This window comes from Euleptes europaea, chromosome 6, assembly GCF_029931775.1.
Source record: "Euleptes europaea isolate rEulEur1 chromosome 6, rEulEur1.hap1, whole genome shotgun sequence".
In the NCBI taxonomy this organism is placed as follows: domain Eukaryota; kingdom Metazoa; phylum Chordata; class Lepidosauria; order Squamata; family Sphaerodactylidae; genus Euleptes; species Euleptes europaea.
Window position 1 is genome coordinate 11,445,671 of NC_079317.1, and position 18,203 is coordinate 11,463,873.

At 42.7% G+C, this 18,203-nt stretch overlaps 1 protein-coding gene across 6 annotated transcripts in view; it reads left to right on the forward strand.

The window, feature by feature from the left end:
• Positions 1 to 18,203, forward strand: part of PPP2R5E (protein phosphatase 2 regulatory subunit B'epsilon) — a 116,901-nt gene that overhangs the window by 56,344 nt on the left and 42,354 nt on the right. For all 6 annotated transcript variants that reach the window (XM_056850970.1, XM_056850974.1, XM_056850975.1 and 3 more), the window contains exon 3: positions 11,605 to 11,801. In XM_056850970.1, the coding sequence (XP_056706948.1) occupies positions 11,605 to 11,801 (197 nt within the window). The remainder of the gene's footprint in view (positions 1 to 11,604; positions 11,802 to 18,203) is intronic.

An 18,203-nucleotide genomic window follows, 5' to 3' on the forward strand; every position in this document is an offset into this window, starting at 1 on the left:
GAGAGAGAGAAGGGAGAAAGAGAAAAAGAAAAAAGAAAGGGAAAGTTAGTAAGAGAAAGAAAGAGAGAAGGGGGGAGAGAGAGAAAGAACGAATGAACCAGAGGGGGGGGAGCAGAGAAAGGAAGCAAGCACCAGAGGGGGGGGGGGAGAAAGAAAGAAAGAGAACCAGAGAGAGAGGGAGAAAGAGAGGGACAGAGGGAGAAAGAGAGGACAGAGAGAGGAGGAGAAAAGAAAGGAAGGAAAGAAGGGAGAGAAAAATAGAGACACGAGAAGGGAGAAAGAGAGAGAGAGAAATATCCCTTGGCTAAGAACCCTTGAATTCCCCCCCCCCCCCAATAATCACATTCCAGGTCCAGCACCAAATGCAGGGATGCCAAAGCTTGCTTGCCCCTCACCCCCTACTCACCCCCAGGGGGGAGGAGGCCAGGAGGGACCCAATTTTGCAGCTGTCCCTAAGAGCAAGGAGGCAGCAGGGCTGGCGATAAGCAGCAACTCAAAGGCAGCCACGCAACATGCGGCTGGATGACAGCTCCTTGCGTTGGGGGCTTGCGCAGGGAGCTGGGTCCTGCACTGGCTCTACTACACTGCACCCAGGTGGCCCGGCCACCCTGCGACTAAGCAACTGCGAAGCGCGGCGCCACGTGCGACCTCGTTGTGCTGGCGGGCGCATGCTCTATTCAGCCCTGGCGGCGCACGCAGCAGCTTGGGAAGGTCTCTCCCTCCCCCAGCACAGCCAGCTCCCCGCTCTGGGTTGGAGTGTGTAAACCGAGTTGTTTTCAGGCTTGGGGCAGCTTGCATGCTCCAGCCCGGACTGGGGGAGAGGGGGGACGCCTTGCTTCCATGGGCTGCATAAAAGCCCTCCTCGGCCCTGATCCAGTCCGGGGCCCTATGATTGACACCCCTGCTCTACAGGGAGCGTTGGGGGCGGGCGGGGGGGGGCGGCGACTTTTTCGCTACCCCAAGATTCAATTATGCGACCCCATTTGGGGTCGCAACCCACACTTTGAGAAGCTCTGTTATAGGGTACCTGTAATCAGTGGAAATCCTGTCCAGCCTCTCATCTTTTCCTCAGTTCGCGAATTCTGAGATTTCACCAAGTAATGCCCACATACTTTCAGAATTACATTTGCATCAATCACAAGGGTTTGAAGAGTGAACGTTGATTTTCTCCAGATGCCAAATTCCATACTAAGCATCAGTTTCGCCACTGTCACACAATCGTGGACTGCCTGTAACCTAGATATGCCATTTTGGATATCCTGGAGAGCTAGTGTGGTAAACTGGTTTTAGAACATAAAACTGAAGTCCAGTGGAAGCTTAAAGACCAACAAGATTTATTCCAGCATCAGCTTCCATGGGTCAGAGCTCACTTCTTCAGACTATAAAGAGGAAATCATTTTGGAAATTCTTATAGGGGAGAATAACAGAAGAGGGGAATTGGGAGCAGAGAGAGACTTCGTTTGAATCCCATCATCCATCTTTCAGGTATGGTTCTCTGTCAGGGACTGGAATGGATTTTTGGTTGTTACACTTGATTTAGGAAATGCCTGTGCTGCCTTTATCAGTTCTGCTTGAGGCAGCTTACAATTAAGGTAATTAAGTTATCGATATGAAAAACAACAAGCCATAATGGATGATAAGAGAGAAGTCAGATGCCAATCTCCTCTGTCATGGGATATAAACAGAAGTGTAATGAAGTAGGATAAACAACCACTAATTAAGCAAGAAGTGGTCGGAAACATAAAATAATCGACATTAGTAAAGCATTATTGTATGATACCACGTGTTAAGAACAGCCAACTGAAGTTTCTCAAAAGTGGGTCCTGTTGAGCTATTAGAAATTGTAAGGAATAAGGAAGTTCAAGTCTCTTTTTAAGCACCTTCTGTTTTCCTGGCTTAATTTCTTGATGAGTTCTAATTCAGCACTTTCGCAGAATCATAGTATCATAGAGTTGGAAGGGACCACCAGGGTCATCTAGTCCAACCCCCTGCACAATGGAGGAAATTCACACTACCTCCCCCACACACCCTCAGTTCCCAGAAGATGGCCAAGATGCCCTCCCTCCCATGAACTGCCTAAGTTCATAGAATCAGCATTGCTGACAGATGGCCATCTAGCCTCTGCTTAAAAACCTCCAGGGAAGGAGAGCTTACCACCTCCCAAGGAAGGTTTCATGTCCTATATTTCTTTTGAACTTTTTTGGAGGGGAGGAATAGAACAGTGACTTGCAGATCTGCAGTGGTATGTCCAGAAAGATTAAGATATTGACCACTGGTTTCTGAATTCTGTAATTTCTTATGTCAGATGTATTAATTATGTCAGATGTCTCACGTATGGTCAGACATGCTTGTCCAGTGTAGATAATAGAAGGACGTTGTTGGCACATGATGGCATATATTAAATTGGATGATACGCACGTGGATGAGCCCAAGGCTAGTGTAGCTGATGTTATTAGTTCCTCTAATAGTATTACCTAAGTGTGTGTGGAGACAAAACTGGCATCTAGGTTCATTGCATTGTTTGATTCCTGGGCTTGTATCTCTGTCGGGTGGTCCATGTTGGTGGTGAGAAGCTGTTTTAAGTTGGAGGGCTGTCTGTAAGCAAGGAAAGACCTACCACCCAAGGCCTGTGACAGAGGAGCCAGACCTAGAATAATACTATTTATTTACGGCTATTTGCCAGAGAGTACCTGACCTGGATGGCCCAGGCTAGCCTGATCTTGTCAGATCTCAGAAGCTAAGCAGGGTCAGCCCTGGTTAGTACTTGGATGGGAGACCACCAAGGAATACCAGGGTTGCTATGCAGAGGAAGGCACTGGCAAACCACCTCTGTTAGTCTCTTGCCATGAAAACCCCAAAAAAGGGTCGCCATAAGTCGGCTGCGACTTGATGGCACTTTACACACACACACACGCATCCCTGTCTGTAGGTATTTTATAGGGTCAGTAAGATGCCCTCCTCTATTACACCTAACTCTCAATGCCGTCTGTTCATGAAGGGCTCGCATCAAAATCAGGAGCCTTCTATCTACATTTGAGGATTCTAGATTGGCCCAAAGTAAGGATCTAGATATTTGAATCAAAGGCTGCCTTAAAATCTATGAATGCTGCATATAATGATGTCCGCCCCATTGCAAGATATTTCTCTGTAAGATGCTGCAAGGTAAGGTAGTTATCTATTGTAGACCTCCCTTCCCTAAAGCCTGCATGTTCTATTGCCAGTTCACCAGATTAGCCTCTGCCGCTCATGTGGAGAGTTGGGTTTTATATGCTGTCTTTCTCTACCTCTTAAAGAAGAATCAAACCGGCTTACAATCACCTTCCCTCCCCCTCCCCACAACAAACACCCTGTGAGGTAGGTGGGGCTGAGAGAGCTCTAACAGAGCTGTTACTTGCCCAAGGTCACCCAGCTGGCTTTGTGTGTAGGAGCGGGGAAACAAATCCAGTTCACCAGATTAGTCTCCACTGCTCATGTGTAGGAGTGGGGAATCAAACCGGTTCTCCAGGTCAGACTCCACCGCTCCATCCACCACTTTTAACCACTACACCACGGCACCAAACGGTCCATGTAGTTGAAATAAACTTTTTGCATGCCTTCCTACTTGGAGGTTAATGAAAGTAGTGGCAGTGGGCGAGGGGAGATGAGTTTAAAAAATTGATTAGCATTGCCAAACCCTTAGTGTGTAGCTTTTGCTAATGCATGCTGTGCTGACTGAAGGCAAAAAAGGGTTGGAGTTGCTCTGAGATATTTTTTAGACAGTGAGATAGGAAAGGAGCAAGGCAGTGACATTATAGGTCAGATGTTGGTGGTGTTTTTTGCACTAGATTTATAATCCCCAAACTAAAGAAAAAAAGATTAAGGAAACAGAATTGCAGGTTATTTGTCTGTAATGGCACAAGGATAGTCTACAAATACTTTATCTCTCAGTTTCCTTCTGCTTAAGCCCAGGCATCCTTTGTTCTAAATGGTAGCTTCCCTTGCTTTATTTGGAAGAGGGTAGAAGTTTAAAAAGTTAATAGAATGTTTTCTTTTGCAGTGAGGGGCATCTCATGTTAGGAATGAAAAGTACTCACTTGGTGGCAGGTTAAAATTGAATTTTGTTTTGAAATCAGAATTGTTCCTACGAAATATTGTTTATATCTGGTAACCCAGACACAGAGATTGTAGGACGAAGTCCCTCTCAGCTGTTGACATCCAGTGTACTACAGTTTGATCATTTCATCTCATTGGGAAACCGCTTCAGGATTATGGGAGAAACTAAACAGCTTTAGGTATGTGTTGTATGAGAACACATGGCAAAGTCCTTGTTCGTTGGCATGGCAGATTTAACCAGGCCAGTTTTCCTCTGCTCTCATATTTGATACCCTTGAGCCTAAAACCTGTAGACCCATGTCTTTCCATGGAAACATACATCTTCTCTGATCCCATCGAGAACCCTGGGAGTTCTGATACATTCATCTGAAGAGATCCCAGAATCTCCACTATTGCACCAGACTTCAGATTTGTAGATATCCTCATGCTATGCTGTATATTTTGACCTTGACCCTTTAAGAAGCCACAATAGCCAAAGGCCAGTGTTTTCAAGAGGAGGATTTTTTCAGTCCACTAGTAGTTGGCAGCAATTGTTGGATGCTCCTCTCCACCACAGTTCTGTGGATGTTATTGGATAGATTTTGAACAAGAGTTGACGTACTTAAAGTGTTTTCAGTTTCTGATCCCTTTCTTTCTTTGTGGTCTCTGCAGCCCTGCCATTGATAGACCTCTCTTTCTTGAAGGTGTATAATCCCTCTTTAAAGCCATCTATGCACTTGGCCATCACTACATCCACTGACGGTGAATACTTCTCGTTGAGTAAAAAAGTATTTCTATTTGTCCATCTGGAATCGTTTTTCGCGACAATTGCATTAGGTATACCCCCAGTATACCCCCCTAGTATTATGGGGGAGAGAGAAACGTTCTTTATATCCTCTCTCCCTGTCCCATGTTTCATTTAATAAATATCATGTTTTTCCACTCCCCCCCCTCTCTGTTGTTGTTTTTCTAAACTGAAAAGTCCCAGACCCTTTAGCCTTTCCTCACAGGAAAGATACTTCAACTAATAAATCATCTTGGTTGCCCTCCTCTGCATTTTCTCCAAGTCTGCAATATCTGTTTTAAGGTATGGGAACAAGAACTGTACACAGTGCCCCAAATGAGGCTGTGCCATAGATCCGTACAGGAGCATTACAGTATTGCTCACAGCAGCTTTCAAAATGTTCTCCTTAACTGTCACCTGTGAACATTCACCTTAGTTCATTTTTTAATATTATTTTCTTTCTGTGTTTTTCAGTCTAGGTATAGACTTCATTCTCATTGTTGTCTCCAGCTGCATTCTTTTCCTTTTCACTTGTCCAGGCTGCTGCGGCACTGCAGTTCTTTTTCAGAAGGTGTTGCCCTTGCAGGAGCGAGATTCCAGTAATGGACAACCATGATCTGTGACACCTTTGCTTGGAGGAGGCATGCAAGATCAAATCCTGACACTGACTCAGTTGTCCAAAGCAGGCTTCAAGCCTTTAAACACTTCTGTGGGAAGAAAGCATTGGTAGTTACCATAATAGACTAGCCCATTACATTCATAGCTGCTTTATACATACCCATTTTGCTAATGGCTGACGTTTTCTTTTCGGAACAGCATAACAGAGCAGTGGAAAGGCAGTTGTGTAGCTCTGTAGTGTGCATGACAAGGGTTGTGAGTCCCTTGTGTTCCCTTTTGATGGTACATACTTATTAGCATGTGGCCTTTTGGGGCTTGGGAACTGCTGAGTCAGAGATAGCAGTGTGTGTGGAAGTGCTGGGGATTGTCAGATCCCAGATTGGCGTGAGTGATAACTTTGCTGCTGCTGGTAAAACTGATCTATGGGACACAGGATAATCAGAATGACGCTTACATAATCTAGGACTGGGCATCTCTTAGGAAACAAATCTATAATAATAAAAGGATGTGCCTGACTGTCTGTCTGTCTGTGGCAGACCTAACTCATCAGAAAGTAAAGCTGGAAAACTCAGAATTGGCCACCAGCTAGGGCTTTCTGAATTGGCCATCAGCGTCAAGATGATCATGGGAGTTGTAGTGCCCAGAATGAAGGGAATTGGAACATCTGGCCTAGATTATTTCCAGAACACCCCTCAGCTATTTGCAGTGGAAGTTACTATTTACATATAGAAGCCAAGAAGGTGGAGGCAGCCCTGACAAGGAGATTGGAGTCTGTCCCCTCTTCTACAAAATAAAGCTTCAGACCCCTCTTCTACAAAACAAAGCTTCAGACAAGTTTGCCAATTAAGAGGAGATCCAGAGGATGATGCCCATTAGACTAATACTTTAGAAGAAGAAGCAGTTGTGCGGTCACCTAAAGTGTTATGAAATCACGGAGAAGGGGATATAATAACCATCTTCAAGTACTTGAAGGGCTGTCATGTAGAGGATAATGCCGAGCTATTTTCTGTTGCCCCACAAGGTCGGACCAGAACCAATGGGTTTCCATCTAGACATTAGAAAGAATTTTCTAACAGTTAGAGCAGTTCCTCAGTGGAACAGGCTCCCTCGGGAGGTGCTCCTTCCCTAGAGGTTTTTAAACAGAAGCTAGATTGCCATCTGTCAGCAATGCTGATTCTATGAACTTAGGCAGATTGTGCGGGGGAGGGGGCATCTTGGCCATATTCTGGGCATGGAGTAGGGGTCACGGGGTGTGGGGGGAGGAAGTTGTGAATTTCCTGCATTGTGCAGGGGGTTGGACTAGATGACCCTGGTGATCCCTTCCAACTATGATTCTATGATCTTTTCTATTCTATGATGACTTTTGTTACTATTCTGCAAGTGTTTGCCATTTCAAATCCTATGGGTTGTACAATAAGAAGTGTCTCTCCGAGGATATTTTGTATCCTGCCAGAATCTAAAAACCGGATAAAGAAATGACATGTAATGATGCAATTCTTAATAGTGCACTTAATAGCGATTGGTTAAAGATTGCATTTTAACCATGGATGGTTATTTGAAAACATTTGGTCTTCCTGAACCACAAAGGAATGATTATCATGCACTTGTCAAATCAATTAGTAACGGAGCTTTCATATGACCCCGAGCAGCCTGCAGACTTCATATGACAAAAATGCGCCAAGCTTAATATTGAACCAAAATAATATTTTTGAAGAAATTACTGGTGCTGTTTTCAATAAGAAATCACCGTTGCTGTTTTCAGTAAGAAAGGAAAGGAGGCATATTTTTCATTGACCAGGTGCAGCAGCAAACACATTGCTTATAAATGTACTCTTGGCTACAGTTTGCCAAAAAAAGATTGCTCTTGCTGTTGCTTTGTTGGGTATTGCTGTAAGTCTTTTGGCAGGAGGCAGAACATTCAGTATACAAACGGCTACATTAGAAGCTTTAGACCACACATTGCAGGATTTGCGAAGAAATAACTAATGTATTGGGTGGGGATTTCTGACAAACACTGCTTGTTATTCCAAGGGGAACTAAAGCTGGTGAATTGTAACTGTCCAAAATGCAGGTATAACTTGCTAGTTATGCTGCGTCTTGTGAATTTGGAGAAAATCTCTCGATATTAGTTCAGTGACACCAGACAAAGAAGGATATATACGCATGGAAAACTCTGGGAATGTTGTAGGCAACTTGGAAGATTTATACAACTCAGTATTTCCAAATGCATCACAGCATTAAAGGAATCCAGTGTGGTTAGCACCTAGAAATTGTGCTGTAAATGTGATCAATGGAGAACAGTAATAGCAGGCAAGAAGTATTTATTCCAAGAATTCCTGTAATACCAACATACTTTCCTTTCAATTTAAGAGGCTTCAATTTCCCAGTGGACTAAGTATTACAGTGATCATCAATAAATAAATAAAAAGATGCCCCTGATGGGCAACTTTTTGTAGGGAGCTCAAGAGCAGGATACTTAAGGAAAACTATTTATTATCTCTTTGTGGTAGGAGAAATATTGTAGGAGGAAACAAAGCCTTAGTATCATAAATACTAATTTGGTATTTAATTTCCATAATTGTTTATTTGTTAATTAATATTTGTAATTTAATTATTAGTTATGATTCTTTACTGTGTACATGTAGTTGTAAAATTGTTGAATGTGTTATATATTGTTAGATAAATTGGATTGTTACATTAGATATCAAAATACATAATTGATTACATATCTTAATAAAACTAATTAAGTCGAAATGTTGCATGTTCTTAAATTCAGGTGTTCTTATTGATCCCTTTTACAGAATAGTGTTTTTTTTTGGTCTAACAAAATTTATTGGAAACATTTATTACATAAGAGAAAATAGGGCTGAATGCCACTTTCAGGGTTAGCCTGTGGAGCTTTTGGGGGCAGAGCCCCTAGAAAATATTGTGAGCACAGACAGCTATGGGGTGGGTGAGCAGAGTGAGTAGGGGTGCGCCCCTTTTCTCCAGTAAAGTAGCTTAGATTTATGTTATCTTGCAATTAGCATGCAAATACTGAAGGAAGTCAAAACCCATTAACTCTTCTTCAAACTTTCTCTGATTTATGAAGGAACTTTCTCAGACTGAGATTAGAAATAATTACGTGGTGCTGAGTGGAAAATTTGACTTGGCACGAAGCTCCTATTTATTTATTTCATTTTTTTAAAAAAGGATTTGGCACCCAGGAAATTTTACTGGAAAGTGAAAACTGTAAGCCAAGAGCAAAGTTATTTTACTGATACCATGTACTGTTGTTAAATGAGAAGTATGAATAGGTTTTGGTCAATGGAGGAAGTGAGCATATTGCTTTCTGACATTCTGTAAAATAATGAAATTTGTATAGATTAAGGTAACATACTTACATTGAAGCGCTGATTTTTTTTTTTTGGTTCGTTATGCTGTTTAAACGTGAATAAACCCGCTGTTTCTAATCTAACTGAAGGATAGGGAGAGGTTCTTTCCCTTTGCTTGATGCCTTGCATTTAAGCAAAGATCAGTGATGCTGCCTGTGACTTGCCTATTAGCATTGGCCCCTGGGGTACTTGAGAAGCATTTCACATTTGCATATCTATTTTATACATCTTTTGAGAATGTGCAACAGCGACTAACCTTCCTCTGTGAATAAAAACAGAAACTGTCAACTGTTTGTGAAGATTTATAGGGCCATTTCAGATTTCATGCTTATCTCCTCTTGAAGGTATTTCTATGCCATGTAACTGTTCCACACAACACACGGGCAGCCCATCCTGAGCTTTGCGGTGCCCGGGGTTGGTGTGGCCGGGGCGCTGCCACGGTGCTTCCGAAGAGGTTTGGAGGCTTCTGCAAGCAGGGAAAAGGGCAATTTAAAGTAAAAACATAAAAATAGGGTGGGAAAGCCCCATAGACTAAAGCGATGCTGCACCAGCAAAAACCTGGCGCAGCACTACTGAGGCGGAGGGGGCGTCCCCAGGCTGGAAGGGGTTATGAAGCTGCCTACTGGCAGCTACGCCCCCCGGGAGGATGGCACGAGCACTTGCACTGTCGGGATACCTTCGAAAGGCTGAGCTGGCGTCCCAGGGCTCTGCTGCCGCGGCACTCCAAAGACACTGGTGTGTGTGCCCCAACGCCGCCGTCTGTGCAAGTCTTGCCAGAGCAAGTGGCACAGGCGTCGGCGCGGCCACTTGTGCGCCTCCTGAGCTCTTTCAGCCTCAGAGCTCAGGAATGCGCTGTAACTATAGTAGCTTTCTGTGCATGGAGGATCTGCAGAAGGAAAGAGGGAATCAGCCAAAGTCACTCCTCCTTATGTAAGTGGAAGTGCCCTTCTGCTCACAGAAAGGAGAGTTCATTGCAACCCATGTTTTAGAGACAACCTCAGAAAGACATCCCTATAATGTGGTTAAGGAGTAGAGACAAATTTGCAAGTAAGCAGAGTGAGTGTGAGGCTGCGATATACATTGGCCTTGACACCCCGCAGGAGGAGCATTACGATGTTCTGCCTGCTACATCTTTTGATAGTACATGCTAAACAGTGTCCTGAGGGTGGTGTTTGCTTAGTAATCCAGTCAAACAGAGCAGCAATACAATTATCATTAGCGTTTCTACCTTTGGAACATGAACTACTCATTGCTGTAGTCTGAACTGGCTTGGAAAATGTTAATTTAAAAACACTGGTGTAAGATGCCCCGCCTGGAGATGTGCCGCTCCTGTGGTTGAAGTAGCCGGGGGAGGGGGAGGCAGTGGGGCTTCCTCGGCCTCAGACCATTCCGAGGGGGAGTCTGAACTTTCTTCCCCCTCGGATGAAGCCATTGTAATGACCCTGAAGCACAGGCCGGATGGTCAACACTGGCTCCTCTCCTCCCTGGCCTCAGCCGCACAGCCTCCTTTATACCCTTCCTGGCTTAGCTCCGCCCCTACTTCCCTCCCCTCGGTTCCGCCCCTGAGTCCACATAAGGGTGAGAGAAGCTTACGTCAGCCCTCTTCCCCCCCACCAGCCACATGGGCTCCGTCCTCCCCGCCCTGAGCGCTCTCGCCCGACTCCCAGCTGGCTGTCGGGCTTTTGAAGTGGCCGTGGAAGGATGCCGCCGGTCAGCCGGTCTCTTCCTGGGTCCCGGGTTGCTCCCTCCTTGCTGCCCGCTGTGTAGGCCATCTTTGAGGCGACAGCCCCCCTTGCCTGAGGAGACCCTGCGGGGAAAAGGTAGGGGTTGGGTGGCGGCTCCTGCCCGCCCCCCGGGTCGGCGTCCGCAGCGTTCCGCCCCCCGACCTGATGCTCGGCGGCGGAGTTTTACTGGCGAGTGGGAAGGCGGGCGGGTGTGGTGGACCTTCCTCCCGCCGGTGGGGCCCCTGCGGGCTTGGGGTTTGGCCCTGGTTTGGGGCTAGGAAGTCCCGAGGTGGCCTCGGGAGACCCGGACTCAGGACAACTGGTTTAAAAAAAGCGTTTCACGTTCATTGTTCTGGAAAAAATATATTTCTTGAGGCTTTTTAGTGTATCCCAGCTTCCAGTTTTCCCAGTCCCAATCTTAATAGATGGCACAGGAATTTTACATATATGGGAGTCTGAAACATATGGTATCCATCTCTGATCTACCTGTAATTCAGAAATTCTGTTTATTCGTGTGTTGCATTATTAGTTGAGCTGTGTTTTGCATGCCCTACAGGATGTTAAACCTATTCTGATTAGCTAAGTAGGATATGTGGATCTTGGTTCCTTCATAGAGCTGTGATTGCTTATTTGTTAGACCATGAATTTAGTAATAATTGATGGGCTAGCTGGATCTCATCAGATCTCAGAAGCTAAGCAAGTTCAGCCCTGATTAGTATTTAGATGGGCAACCTTCAAGGAATCCCAGAGTCGTCATGGGGAGGTAGGCAATGGCAAACCAACTCTGAATGTCTCTTGCCTTGAAAACCCTATGGGGTCGCCATAAGTCAGCTGTGATTTGAAGGGGGAAAATGATAGTATCCAAATATAAGCTTGAGGTTCCTACAGAAAATACAGTAGTTAATTTGGCAGTTGTTTCATGGAAATTTAATGAATTTTGATGTCTTTTGATGTTGCCCTTTAAACTTGGCTTGTTTCATAAAGGGGTGTTGCTGGACTCTTACATGCTTTTCTTCTCTTCTCCCCCTTACAGACGTTCCATCTTCAGAGCAGCCTGAATTGTTCCTAAAGAAACTTCAGCAGTGTTGTGTCATTTTTGACTTCATGGACACACTTTCAGATCTTAAAATGAAAGAATACAAGCGTTCAACTCTTAACGAACTTGTGGATTACATTACAATAAGCAGAGGCTGTTTGACAGAGCAGACTTACCCTGAAGTAGTTAGAATGGTGAGTTGTCTTTTTATCATCAACATTTAAAATTCAAATAGAGCTATCTAGTTATAATTGTATGCCCAATATAACTCAAGAATTAAGAATACAATTGAAGTTAAGAAGGTGAAGTGGGTATGTTGGGTCTGTGTATTAATACATGAGGATAGCTTTCACAAAGCAGGGACAATGTTTTCCGTGTGAAAGAGTTGTATGTTTAAATAATATTTAAGTTTTGAAAATTCACAATGCATAATATGAATAAGTTATAATGTTAGCTTAGAAAGGTGGAAAAAAACTTTGAAGAACCTTACTAGGATTTAAATTTTTAATTTTGTGTATATCCAAACCATTACATGTTGGACTTCTTTGTTTTTGTACAAAACAGCTTTGTGATCATAGTTACATTGCTCTGTGTGTGTTAAGCGCTGTAAAGTCGCTTCCGACTTATGGTGACTCTGTGAATTCATGACCTCCAAATCATCCTATTGTTAAATGTGACCAAAATACGATATTCTCAGTTTAGTCTTTTTGGCTTCTAGGGAGAGTTCAGGATTGATTGGATCTAGAATCCAGTTATGTGTCCTTTTGGTGGTCCACAGGATCTGGAAAACTCCTCCAACACCACATTTCAAATGAATCAGCTTTCTTCATAGTACAACTTTCTTCATTGTACAACTTTTCTGTACAACTTTCTTCATTGTACAACTTTCACACCCATATATAGTAAAGGGGAATACTATAGCATGCATTAACTTGATCTTGGTCACCAGCAACACATCCTTATGCTTAAGAATCTTTTCTAGCACCTTCATGACTGCCCTTCCCAGTCTCAATCTCCTTCTAATTTCTTGGTTGCAGTCTCACTTTTGGTTGATGATTGAGCCAAGGAATAGAAAATCTGTAAAAGGTAAAGGTCCCCTGTGCAAGCACCGGGTCATTCCTTACCCATGGGGTGACATCACATCCCAACGTTTACTGAGCAGACTTTGTTTATGGGGTGGTTTGCCAGTACCTTCCCCAGTCATCTTCCCTTTACCCCCAGCAAGCTGGGTACTCATTTTACCGACCTCAGAGGGATGGAAGGCTGAGTCAACCTTGAGCCGGCTACCTGAAATCAACTTTTATTGGGATCGAACTCAGGTCGTGAGCAGAGCTTGGACTGCAGTATTGCAGCTCACCACTCTGCGCCACGGGGCTCTAGAAAATCTTTAACAATTGCTTTTCCCCCCTTTTTAAAAAAGTTTTTAATTTTCCAAACAGATATTACAAAATATACATACAAACATATAAACATACACATCAAATTCTTACATTATAATGGAACTTACTCTATAACTTCTATTCTATTATATCGTCTTTGAATATTATAATTGCATATTCAATGGTGTATTTCTTACTTAAATTTTAACATTCTATTATTTTGATCAGTTAACAACTATATACTCGAAATACTTTCAATTTTTCATAAAAATGAGAAGTTGATCTATTATTCACTAAAGAATTTAGCCATAGTTGCATATTCTGCTCTTTATTTGACCATTCAGTTTATTTCTTTTGGCTACAGAAATAGTCTTTTCATCTTCCTTGCACATTCTTCCTTGATAATATCTTTGGCTTCAACCCATAGTTCTTCTGATTCATGCTCACTTGGACTTAGTAATGCATATCTGTTCTTTACATGGTCTTTAAACTCTTCAACAATGTTGCTTAGATTGTATTTAGGCACTATGAATGTTTTGGTGATTTTCTTCAGCTTTATTCTAATTTTTGAAAATAACAATTCATGGTCTGTACCACAATCAACTTCTGGTCTTGTTTCACCAGAGAGAATGGAGCGTCTTCATCTTCTGCTTCCAGTTATGTACTCTGTATGATTTCTGTATTGGCCATCTGGTGATGTTTATGTATACAGACATTTTTTTTCAGTTGCCTGAAACCTGCGTTCGCAATTAACTAATTGTTGTCTTCACAGAATTCTATGAGTTGTTCTCCTGCTTCATTTCATGCTCCTAGACCCAGTCTTCCAACAATATTTGATTCTTCTTTGTTTCCTACTTTTGCTTTCCTGTCACCTATGATTATCAGCACATCTTGTTCAGGTGTGTTACATTGTAGCTAGCTTAATAATTTACTGTTTATTAACTTAATTATTGTTGAAATATTAAAAAGTTACTTTCACATGTAAGGTGAAGAGTATTTCTTCATAGGTTTCTTATCTAGGTTGAGAAGATTTGAGTGCTCTAAAGATTGTTAGCATTGCAACTAATATTGCATTGCTAATGTTCGAGTAATCATTGTTATTAATTTCAGTGTAACTACTTGGTCTAATGTTTTGTAAAATGACTAATGTTAATTGCATTCTGTGAAGCTGCATTAAGCCACCACAAAGAGCATTTTATTTACCCTGCAGTTGAATATGGGTGTAGGCTGGATCAGTTTTTGTACTGGTATGTACAGTTTGAAAACATGCTGTGACTGCACATTTTGAAAAGCCTGTTTTTCTATATAGTGCTGTATGTGGACCGTTTACTAGATTTTACTAGAAATTGAATGCTGTTTTTAAATTCTGGATACACCCCTTAGGATTCATAAGTGATGGTCATTCACCTGGGAAAATCTGATTAGTCATGGAAGTAATATGTGTGTGTGATGTGCAGTTGAGTTGTTTCCAACTTATAGAGACCCTATAAGTGAATTAATGACCTTTAGTCATGAATATAGTGAATTAATGACCTTTAGAACGTTCTGTCATTAACAGCCTTGCTCAGGTCTTGCACATTGAAGTCTGTGGCTTTCTTTATTGAGTCAATACATCTTATAAGGATTTTTAAAAAGTAACATAATGCAGGATTTCTCCCCTTCCCCCCATCCCATTTTAAAAACATGGTTCTAACATTGACACACCAAGCCCCTCTCAGAGGTGGTGTTCCACTTTTACAGACTCCTCTTTCTGGATATACCCATAACCTGACTTTTTGAAAAGCATCATAAAACTGTTTGTGCTTGGACAGTGCTTTTGATGAGAAGGGTAAAGCATGCAGGAGGGTTATTTTCCCAAATCCTATGGAAGAACCATTCCATAGTGGTGGGAAAGGAGGCTGTGGAGTCCCTGCTGTCCCAGCCTGTAGATGTGTTGCAAAGCTTGGTACTAGGGGTGTGCATCAATGAAAGCTTTTTTTATACCAAAAAATGGCGACAATAAAAGGAAACCGAAAAGTGTATCCCGAATAATTCCCTGCCACCATTTTAACCCCCTTCCCTCTCCCCCTCCCTCCCTCACTTACCTATTGGCTGGGTCTGCCGCTAGCTCCAAAGTCCACTTGGAGTTCAGAGGAGGTGGCGACGCAGGCAGAACTGAAGGCTGGGCTCGCTCGGATTCAAACTCCAGGTGGACTTTGGAGCCGGCGGTGACGCAGGCAGAACTGAAGTATTTTTCGGGTTTGAGTTTGATAAACCTGAACATTTTTGGTTTTCCAGGAAAAGCCAAAATAAGTATTTGACTTTTTTCCCAGCTTTTTTGAAAATTTCCAGGCATATGAAACCCGAACCTGAAAAATACCAGAAAGAAATGATGCACAGCCCTACTTGGCACACAAGCAGAAATTGTGACCAGCATACGGCTTAGACCAGATAAGCTTAAGAGGTGCTCCAGTGCTGGTTTGACGTCTGCTGAAGGCCAAAGTTCTTCTGTTCTAGTCCCTACATTCTTGTAGGAAATCTTGGTTATAGGAGCACAGCACTGTTTCTTAAGCACATGCTCCTGCCTTTGGGCCCATGAAGCTCTGGCTGTTGTGGTGAAGGTAGGATCCCCAAAGCTGAGGGAATTTCTGGGAAAGAGTAATAGACATTTGAAGACTCTGCAAGGAAACTGTCAGTAGCAGGAGAAAAAAAGAAAGAAAAATAGTCCCTTGGGCTTCTTCAAGTTTGTCGAAGGCTTTCACTGTCAGAGTTCATTGGTTCTTGTAGGTTATCCGGGCTGTGTAACCGTGGTCTTGGAATTTTCTTTCCTGACGTTTCGCCAGCAGCTGTGGCAGGCATCTTCAGAGTAGTAACACTGAAGGACAGTGTCTCTCAGTGTCAAGGGTGTAGGAAGAGTCAGAGAGGGGTTGGGTTTGAGCTGAGTACTGTCCTGCAGATGTAATGTGCTAATCATTGTCCTGTAAGTATCAAGATAATGTACTAATGAGAGTGTGGTATGTTAATATGGAAGCATTGTATCCTGAAATGATCTGGTAATGTGTGAAATCCAAAGCTTATCTGCATGGCTATTGTTGATTGTAGCCTTTGTTAGTCTGGAGGTTTTTCAGGTCAGGAAGCCAAGCTTTATTCATTCTTAAACTCTCTTCTTTTCTGTTAAAGTTGTGCTGATGTTTATGAATTTCAATGGCTTCTCTGTGCAATCTGACAAAATAGTTGGTAGAATTGTCCAGTCTTTCAGTGTCTTGGAATAAGACCCTGTGTCCTGTTTGTGTCAGTCCATGTTCAGCCACTGCTGATTTCTCAGGTTGGCCAAGTCTGCAGTATCTTTCATGTTCTTTTATCCTTGTTTGTATGCTGCGTTTTGTGGTCCCGATGTAAACTTCTCCACAGCTGCAAGGTATACGATATACTCCTGCAGAGGTGAGGGGATCTCTTTTGTCTTTTGCTGATCGTAGCATTTGTTGTATTTTCTTGGTGGGTTTAAACACTGTTTGTAGGTTATGTTTTTTCAAAAGTTTCTCCATCCTATCAGTGACTCTTTTAATAAATGGCAAGAATACCTTTCCTGTGGGAGACTGTTTTTCCTGAGTTTTCTGATTTTTGTTTGGTTTAATGGCCCTTCTGATTTCATTCTTGGAATAGCCGTTTGCTAGCAGTGCGTGATTTAAATTATTAGTTTCTTCCCTGAGAAACTGTGGTTCACAGATCTGTCTTGCACGGTCCATTAATGTTTTGATCATTCCTCTTTTTTGTCGGGGGTGGTGGTTGGAGTTTTTGTGTAAGTAGCGATCTGTGTGAGTTGGTTTCCGGTAGACCTTGTGACCTAACTGAAAGTTTGTTTTACGGATGACAAGGGTATCAAGAAATGGGAGTTTACCCTCAATTTCCTTTTCCATGGTAAACTGAATGTTTGGATGGATATTATTAAGATGGTTTAGAAAGTCCATTAATTTTTCTTCACCATGGCTCCAAATGGTAAATGTATCATCTACGAATCTGAACCAGACTGTAGGTTTGTAAGATGCCGATTCTAATGCTGTCTTTTCAAAATATTCCATGCAAAAATTTGCTATTACTGGACTGAGTGGACTTCCCATAGCTACTCCATCAATCTGTTCATAAAATTCTTGATCCCATAGGAAATAACTTGTGGTCAAACAATGGTGAAATAAGGCTGTTATATCTTCTGGAAAAATCTGGTTAATCAATGAGATTGTGTCTTTTACTAGAACCTTGGTAAGGAACCTTGGTCCTCTCTGCTGCTGGGGAAGCTGCCTTTCTAAACTGAGCAGCCCCTTGCTTAATAGCTTCTTATGGCACCAGTGGCAGATTTGCCCTTGGAAAATACATTCACCCTTTCTTTTTAATGCTCAGATTAGTTGTCAGAAGTTTGTGTTCGAAAAATTTCATCAAAGAGGGAGGATCTAAAGCAGATGAGGTATTAATCTGTGGGGAAAACCCAGAGCGTCTTCCTTACCCTAGCATGGATACTCATGCAGGGTTGTTTGCATTCTTCATTCTCTGCTTCTGATGGCACCCAGAATGTATAATCAGAACATATCAAACGTACTTTCATGTAGCATTCTGCACATGGCTCAAAACCCTTAATCATCTTCGTTGCCCTTTTCAGCATTCCCCCCCCCCCGGTTCAACAATATCTTTTTTTGTGGTATGGCAACCAGAATTGTACACAATATTCCAAAGGAGGCCACACAATGTATGCAGATTCCTCGCATGAATTTACATGCGGTGCCATCAGAAGTCTGTATTCTTGTTTGTTCTCCCCCTCTTTTTTTGCCATTGGCAGCATATCATCCAAGCTGGCCTCCTATAATTATTGCATTGACTGCAGTAGAACCATTTAAATGGGTGTAATGCCGGTAGGTGTGACTTCACAGCATAGATTTAGGAAATAACACACATTTAGCTTTTTTTTATATAATTAAGGACAGCATTTATAGTCCACCCTTCTCAAGAGGACTCAAGGCAAATCACTATGAGAAAATATCTAAAACCAATAAATAACTAAGCCTCTGTAAAACAGTACTAAAAACATTGCCCCAAAAAGGCCCTTCTAAAAAGTTACTTTGCCAAGTCTGTGGAAGGACAGGAACATGAGGGTTTTCCCAACTTTCTCGGGTATGTTGTTCCACCAGGAAGGGGCCACAGCTGAAAGGCCCTGAGCACAGGCCAAGACATCTTACTTGTCAGCAGGAG